Source organism: Glycine max, chromosome 15, assembly GCF_000004515.6.
Source record: "Glycine max cultivar Williams 82 chromosome 15, Glycine_max_v4.0, whole genome shotgun sequence".
Taxonomy (NCBI): Eukaryota; Viridiplantae; Streptophyta; class Magnoliopsida; order Fabales; family Fabaceae; genus Glycine; species Glycine max.
This window is the reverse complement of record NC_038251.2, coordinates 15,050,055-15,058,515: the sequence shown is the minus strand read 5'-3', so window position 1 is coordinate 15,058,515 and position 8,461 is coordinate 15,050,055. Positions and strand designations below refer to the sequence as shown.

At 36.2% G+C, this 8,461-nt stretch overlaps 2 protein-coding genes across 2 annotated transcripts; one reads left to right on the top strand and one right to left on the bottom strand.

Annotated features, from left to right (window-relative positions):
- Positions 1 to 493: 493 nt before the first annotated feature.
- Positions 494 to 1,090, bottom strand: LOC102669518 (uncharacterized). Its single transcript, XM_006598331.1, has one exon. It carries the CDS (start codon positions 1,088 to 1,090, stop codon positions 494 to 496), a length of 597 nt encoding a protein of 198 aa, XP_006598394.1.
- A 5,602-nt stretch (positions 1,091 to 6,692) lies between these two features.
- On the top strand, positions 6,693 to 8,171 carry LOC102669392 (protein MAIN-LIKE 1-like). Its single transcript, XM_006598330.1, has 4 exons — positions 6,693 to 7,100; positions 7,217 to 7,606; positions 7,709 to 7,873; positions 7,977 to 8,171. The coding sequence occupies exons 1-4, from the start codon at positions 6,693 to 6,695 to the stop codon at positions 8,169 to 8,171; spliced, it is 1,158 nt and encodes a 385-aa protein (XP_006598393.1).
- Positions 8,172 to 8,461: the final 290 nt, after the last annotated feature.

Sequence of the window (8,461 nt, the reverse complement as noted above, 5' to 3'; positions counted from 1 at the left end):
AGTGAAATAGGTTGTATGTTCCTCCTCTGCTGGAACAAATGAAAAGCTTTTACCTTTCATTTTAACTCTTAGAACTTCCCAGCCAGCAATGTCATAGATAAAGCAATGTTGATGTTCAAAGGACACTTTAAATCCCTTTTTAATTAACTGACCTACACTTAGCAAGTTTTGGTTAATGTTAGGTACATAAAGAACATCTGATATTAATTTGATATTTGAACAGGTTGAAATTGCAACAATTCCTTTTCCTTTTACTGGAATATAGTAAACATTCCCAATTCTGACCTTTGAGACATTAGTTGGCTTCAAATCCTTGAATAGAGTCTTATCATATGTCATGTGGTTCGTACAACCACTATCAACCAACCAACTTTCACTTGATTCACTATTCAAAAGCATGTGGCCACAAACAGTTGGTCCGCCTCTTCTTGATTAGTAATCTGAGCTCCCTCATCATGGTGATTTTTGTTAGGGCAGATCATCACTTCATGCCCTATCTGGTTGCACTTGTTACATTTTGCATCTGGTCTCCTCCAACATCTGAAAGGTGCATGACCTTTTTTGTCACAATGCTGACAAGGTGGATAATTTTTCTTTTTATCCTTACCTTTGTTTTGGTTGTTTGCACTATTTTCGCTGCTTGCTGGTTGATTCTTCTTGAAAAAAATCTTTTTTTGCTTTCATCAACTTCATGATGTTTGGCAGGCAAAACACCTTCGACAACACGATCTTGCCTCATCAACCTTCGCTGCTCTTGAGCTTGCAGGGCATGTAGCACTTCTGCCAATGTGATTTTCGACAGATCCTTTGTGTTCTCCAATGAAGCTATAGATGCTTCATACCTCTCCGGCACCGTTACCAAAGTTTTCTTTACAATTCTCGAATCAGCAAAATCACTTCCCAACAACTTTATCTTGTTGGCAATACCCAGCAATTTGTTTGAGTATTCTTTGATTATCTCTGACTCCTTCATCCTTTGAAGCTCAAATTCCCTCCTTAAATTCAGCACTTGCATGCTTCGTATTCTATCATCTCCAGCGTATTCATCTTTCAAATAATCCCAAATTGCTTTGAGTGATTTAAGAGTCATGATTCTAATGAATATCATTTGTGAAACACCAGTGAACAAACATGTCCTCGCCTTTGCCTTCTTCATCTTTCTTTCCTTGTGATTTTTAATTTGGGCCATGGTGGGATTTTCAGGCAGTGGATATATTTCATAATCCTCTTTCACAGCATCCCACAAATCCAAAGACTCCATGTAGGATTGCATTTTCACTTCCCAAAGATCATAATTCTCTCCATCAAAGATTGGAAGAGTTATGTGGGAAAAACTTGCTTCACCTTTCAAGGTACAGGTCCCGTAAGAATAAGGCTCTTGATACCAATTGTTGGTTTTGTAGAGGAAATTATAAAAAACAGAGAAGAGAAGAAAGACAATACCTATGCGGAGGAAATAGAATTATTCTATTCTAATTCAAATTGTCCTGAGCAGCGATACAATAAATAGCACAAGATAAACTAATTAGATAACAAGATATTAGTAAAACAGAATATTAAAATTAACTTACTCATTAAAGATAGAAACCACTTATTAACTAAGTTAATCCATTAAAACTGACTTACTCTTAAAATATAGGAAACCAACTTATTTATTAAATCTTATCTTTAAAACTGAAAAATAAAATATTATACAATTACAAAAGTATATCTTCAACACTTGCAACTGAGGTAATGGTACGTAAAGGATTTTTATTTTTTTTAGATATATAAAATATGGCATTTTTTATTTTAGTCTTTAAATTTTTTTTAGTCGCTTTAAAAGATTTAAATTATTTTAGTACTAGTTCATGCTGTAAAGTAATAACATTAAGCCGATGATGTCGAATCAGCAGTTTTGGTTCTCCATTGACTTGCTGCAACAGAACAGTAACATGCATTTTATTTTATTTTTTGGATAAATTGTGTTGCGTTTTTGAATTTCTCTCGCATCAAGTTATTATTTGATAAGAAGAATAAAATCAAAAAAATATTTAAAAGAATAAAATCAAAACAAAAACGGATTAAAAAAAATCTTCTATTTTAATTTTTATAGGGATAAAAAGTTTAGTTAAATCTTAAATTGAGTTTTAAATCAAATACATTATTCACTCTTTGAAAAGTAAGAATCTTTGATCCAACACGTGTACACGCAAGTACACAAATACATACACACATGTATATAAATATACCCACGTAAACGCCTGTCACTTATGCACACACACATGTATAAACTCCAGTTACATTGTACACGGCAGGTTCTTGATGTGCTTCTACAACTACAAGTAACTTAATGCAGCCGTTTTTGAAAGGGGTCACAATATGTTAATCATACTATAGAAATAAAAGTTGTGACTTGGACGTTGAAGTTAGGCGTTTTTTATTTTTAATAAATATTTAATTTTTGTGTTTATTGTTTAATAAATTTTTATTTTGCTTTTGAATTTACAATAAAATAATACTTTTATTTTTTATTTTTCATATTTTATTTTAATCCTTGATAAATAAAAAAAATTTGTTTTACTTTCTAATAAATTAACAAATTTTATTTTAGTTTGTGCTAGTAATTAATAAATGAAAAATATTTATCATGAAACAATTAACAAATTTTATTAATTTATTAGAAGTTAAAAATGTCAAGGACTAAAAAAAATAAAATTATTGTTTAATTTATTAAACACTCATTCCAGAATAAAAATTTATTAGGAAACAAATATAAAATTAGATATTTATTAAAAATAAAAAATATATTCAAGCCTTCAACTTACTATTCAGACTATAGCAGACGATATTAGCTCTATAGGATTTGTGTTTCGTGACAGTTTGTAATATTATTTTTTTGTAATATTATGTAAAAGATTTTGAAGATGGTTTTATGATAAATAAAAGAAATTAAGTTAGAATGGTCATTCTCTATTAACTTCCTTTCCCTTTTTCATTTGCAGCGTGTAATACTACTGTTTAACAATAACTTAATGGTAGCTTTAAGAGATTTTTTTTTTACAGTAACTTTAAGAGATTGGTTGAGTAAAGTTAAAATAGGATTTCACATTTGATGCATTGAATATTTGAATCCTCAACCAAATTTTTGTACTGAAGTAAATGTAAATCCTTCTTAAATACGTGGGGCTGTTGCTTATTCAGTTATTCTCTGAAAGGTGGTCCACTATAATAGAGTGGATTATCAGATGATTCTTAGTTGGACAAACCTCTGATATTGTTGTCTACTACCTTTTCAATCTGCTTCATGAAACTTTGTTGCTGGTGTCAGTGGTGTGTTATACAACCTGGAGAATTTTTTGCACCATAAATGCTTATGCAGGCATCATTATGTTTCGTAGGCTTTATATGTGGTTTATCCGATTTGTTAACTTGAAACCAAACTTGCCTTTATAGACTAGAACCTTTTTTACCTAGCCCAACTTAACCAGCTGAACCAAACAAGTTTGTAGTTGAGATATCTATGGTTTGGGTAATTATGAGTTAACTTGAAAGTTCATCTGGGCTTTCATAACCTTGCGTTTTTCATTGTTCACCAATTTAGTACGGAGCACTGCTAGGTGCACTCATCAGTTTTGCTGGTGCACCCAACAATTGTTGTGAAAAGGCCTTTTAGCCCTTGAGTATTTTTTTTAAGAAAATAACTCTTGCCTCTCTCTCTCCCGCGCCGCGATTGAGCTTCTTCTTCCTCGGACCCTTCTGCTTCTTCATTCTTTTGTGCCGCAATTGCATCTTCTTCATTCTTCTTCTTCTTCTTCGCCTCCCAAGTGAACCTCCCAAGCCATTGCCGCCATTGTTGCTGTGATTAGGAGGAAGGTGTGGTGGTGCTTCTTCTTCGCGTTTCTGCTTCTTCTTCGCCGTCCACAGTCGAGGTAAGTTTCTTGAACCTTTTGTTTTTTCCACCATTGTTGCCGGCTATGGCGGAAACCGCTATCGGGAAGTTGTTGTGCTTTTTACGGATCACCTGATCCGTAAGCATGTTCCGGATCAAGTTGATCAGGAAGATGCTTACGGATCACTTGATCCGTAAACTACTCAACATACTTTACGGATCAGGTGATCCGTAGAACTCACAACTTCATTTTAATTGAAAAAATGTCAAATATTTGATACATTGTGAGCTTTTTTTGAAATTAGGAATTTTGGTTATTAGGATCACTTCTGAATGTATGCTAAATATTTGATAAATAGTGTCATTTTAGAGAATATCTACTGTTTCAATTTGATTTAATGCAAATATGTAATTGCCTTTTATGTAATTGCTACTTAGAACTGAATGTGGTATCGAAAAATTGATTCAAACGCCTAGATAACCTCAGCAAATTAAGTTCAAAAGTAACATGATTAGGAAAAATCCCTAAAACTTGATCAATAGTTGATCCTTAAGAGAAAAAGGAAAATGGGAAATCATTGCTTCACTCCCACCAACACCATATAGTTGATCCCTAAAACTTGTATGAAATTATCCAAATATTCCAAACCATATATTGCTACTAAAACTAGTCTCATTATTACAAAGATAAAAATCACAACTAGAGTAAGCACGGGCACAAAGATGCCACACCCACCAACACCTTCCATAGTCCTAAATGTTGATCCTAGGAATCCAATTATGCTACCCAATATTATAGGCATGGCATTCACTTACTCAAGGAACAAGTCTTATAGACACTTACTTCCCTTATAATTTTTCTAAAATACAAATTTCTTAAATCCAACCCTTGAATCTTGATAATCATGTGTATCAAGTTTTAATAGAATATTCATTGTATGTAATCTTCTTTTCTGGTACAAATTACATATACATTTTACGGAAGGCAACAACACGGGAAGATTAATTTAGGGTATTTTAATTTAGACTGTACAATGTGGGGGTATTTCTTTTTCTTTGATTTTATGGAGACTTAAAAGGGATATTTTGCGGACTGTATAGTGACTCAGAGTTTGATTGCTTAAAAAAAATTGATATCGAAGAGTCCTGCAATGCTTGAGAGGTATGGTGGATTTGTTATATTTTAATTAAAGAATGTAGCAGTGTAGCTTTCTTCATATTCAAAACATGCAACAAGTCCTATTAGAATATTATATTAGCTTTATTTCATCTGTTCCCTGCACCTTTGACCTTCCCAGAAAGACAACAAATACAGTATCTGTCTTTGATAGCACCCTTAACAAAAAAATAGCTAGACTATGTTACTTCCCTGCAAATCAATGTTCCCCCTTTAATTAGGTTTGCTTGCCTTATTTTGTTTTTGGTTGTTTCAATATTGTTGAACTTGAACATTGTAATTTGCATCTAAAATATATCTTCATAACTAATTACTGACTCTTGGACACATTAGAAAAAAATCTTGTCCCAGTTAGCAGCTAATATCCCTTTTTCATAGACATACATATTAGTTAGGCTTGTTATATAAAGATATGATGAATAGAATAAAACACACATCAGTGGTTACATTTATGGGTCTATTTAGATAAACTTTTCTATATGTATTAGAAGAAAATGAGAAAGTAAAATGAAAAGAGCTTTTCTGATAAGCTAGAATCAACTTCATGCACATTAGTTTTTAGAAAAGTTTAATAAAAGAACTTCTATAGGAGTGCATAAATTGATTTTATTTAGAAGAGAAAGTCAATCCACTTTACCTTGATGTTTCTTTCTCCTATAGATGCTTATATAGAAGTTTATCCACAAGGACAAATATAGAGGCCATCTCTAAACAAGTCCTTATCCACCTAATCCAAATTTCATTGAAACCAAGGTTATGCAACATATCAAACAAGAAACTCTAAGATATAGAATCATATGTTTTTTCATAGTCTATTTTAAGAATCAAACATTCATTTTTACAACACTTCACTTCTTCGACCACCTCATTATCAATGATCACCCCATCAAGCATACTCCTCCATAGGAACACCCCTTGTCTCCCATCAATAATCGTATGCAACACACTCTTAAGCCTCTATGACAAGACCTTAGATAAAAGTTTATAAATACAACCAATTAAGGAAATTGGTCGAAACCCACCAAGGCCTTGTGGATCTTTTACCTTAGGTATAAGTGTGATAAAAGATGGGTTACTTCCCCTAGGCAAAGACCCAAACCTATGGAAATCCTCAACACATCATCCCTAAGCAAGTGACAAAATTTCTTAATGAACAAGAAAATGTAGCTATTCAGTCTCGAACTCTTATTACCATTGCATTCCTTCAAGGCTTCTAGAATTTCTTTCTCCTCAAATTTTCTAATCAATGAAATGTTATCTTTTCCCTTAATCTTACTGAACGCCACCCCTCCAAGTTTTGGTACAAATTACATATGATTCCCTTAAGCAAAGACCCAAAATGTTCATTTTCAGCTAGATGCTTTCAATGATTTTAATCACTCACTTAACCATGCTTTCAATGATTTTAATCATTCTCATTTGTCATCTGGCTTTGGTGGGTTTGTGAGACTCACGCATGTCAACTTGTCTGATTCTAACTTTGAAGGGGATATTGCTTCCCAAATCTCTCATCTTTCCAAATCAGTGTCACTTATAAGCAATGCATATATCTTTTCAAAGTTCAAATATCCTTTTTCTACCAAGTAGTGCCTGAAAAAACATAATGCCTATATGCGTTAGACGCATGAAATTTGAGAGAATGAAATGAGTGATGGATTTTGCGGTACTCATTTGCAGATCATGGTTAGGACCAGAGGATTAGGTCGTGCCTTAGGTCACGTTACTGGCAGAGGTGTGGGCCGAGGAGATCGTGATGATTCCGATGATGCTCCGCAGCGTCGACGGCCTACCGCATCCGCACGGAGGCAGCGAGTTGTTGTGACTGCGGCACACGATGAGCCAGTGGTCCCTACGCCAGATGTTCAGGCTGACGTATTTCCGGATGACCCGATGGCACCAGCTGATGTAGAGGACATTGTGGCAGACATTCCTGCGGACACAAGCGCAGAGGCTGCTGAGGATGAGCATGAGGGATTTCCGGGTGGTCCGAGCGACCCATACGTGTTGACCCAGTATGCGGATCACGTTGCTTGCAACGTATGGACGGGAGAGGTATTTATAATATTTATTTTTAGTTACTTGTAAATTATACTTTATGATTGAAATTAGTTTTCCTTTAAATGATGATTTTAATGAATTTTGCGTTCCTTTATACTTCAATTCAAGAGCGTCCTGAGTTGAAGTTATCCTCTCATAAGAGGAAGGTTCATAGTTTAGGCAGGCTTGTCCCTGCCATTGAGGGACTTGTTGCTGGTACAGGACTAAGTCCTCTGATCACGTGTTCGGTAGACACCGGCGATCGAGGACTTTTGTCCTCGTTTGTGGAGCGGTGGCATTGGGAGACGTCTAATTTCCATCTCCCGGTGGAAGAGCTCACCATCACACTGGACGACGTCTCCTCGCTTCTCCATCTGCCCGTGGTTGGCGACTTACACGCCTTTCAGCCCTTGCACGTGGACGATGCGGTTCAGATGCTGATGGACTTATTGATGGTCTCTGCAGAGTCTGCCAGGGCTGAGACAACCCAGTGTCGTGGACCGTACGTACGCCTGCAATGGGTACGTGATATATATGAGCGCCGATGCCAGGCAGGTCATTGGACAGTTGCGGCTCGCGCATATCTTCTTCATCTTCTGGGTTGCACTCTGTTTGCTAACAAGAGTGCAACCAATGTGCATGATATCTACTTGGAGGCCCTTTGTGACCTCAGTATGACGGAGAGGTACACCTGGGGAGTGGCTGCTCTGGTGCATATGTACAACCAATTGAACGATGCATCTATCAGCCACAGCCGACAGCTTGGCGGTTACATCACACTGCTGCAGGTAACAAATATGTTTTTCATTCGTCCAGGCTCAACAATGTTCAACTTTAAATTTTGTTACACTTTCATTATTAATGTTTATAATTTTGATGTTACATCTGTAGTGCTGGATTTACGAGCACTTTCCGTCAGTCGCAGACTCCACTGCTGATCAGGACTACGACAAGGATTCTCTGCGTGCGTGTAGGTGGATTGCGATGAAGAAGACCGTGAAGAGCATTCGTACACCGGCATACAGGGAGCGCTTGGACCGACTTCGGATTCCAGATGTCTGTTGGATCCCGTATGGGGAGCACTGATTGGTCCGGGACTTCCACGTCATATCATGCTATTCCGGTCTCTTGCGCTGGGGGCCTGTTGCTGTTTATTACCGACCAGAGAGGGTCGTGCGGCAATTTGGATACACGCAGACCATTCCTGCTCCTCCTGTCGATTCATGGGTCTCGTATGATGATATACACGATAGGTGGATGCACTACTCGGAGAAGTGAAGTGTGCCAGTGACTTATGGATCAAGTTTATCTGTAAGTCTCTTACAGATCAAGTTGATCCGTAAGTCTCTTACAGTTCGAGTTGATCTGTAAGTCTC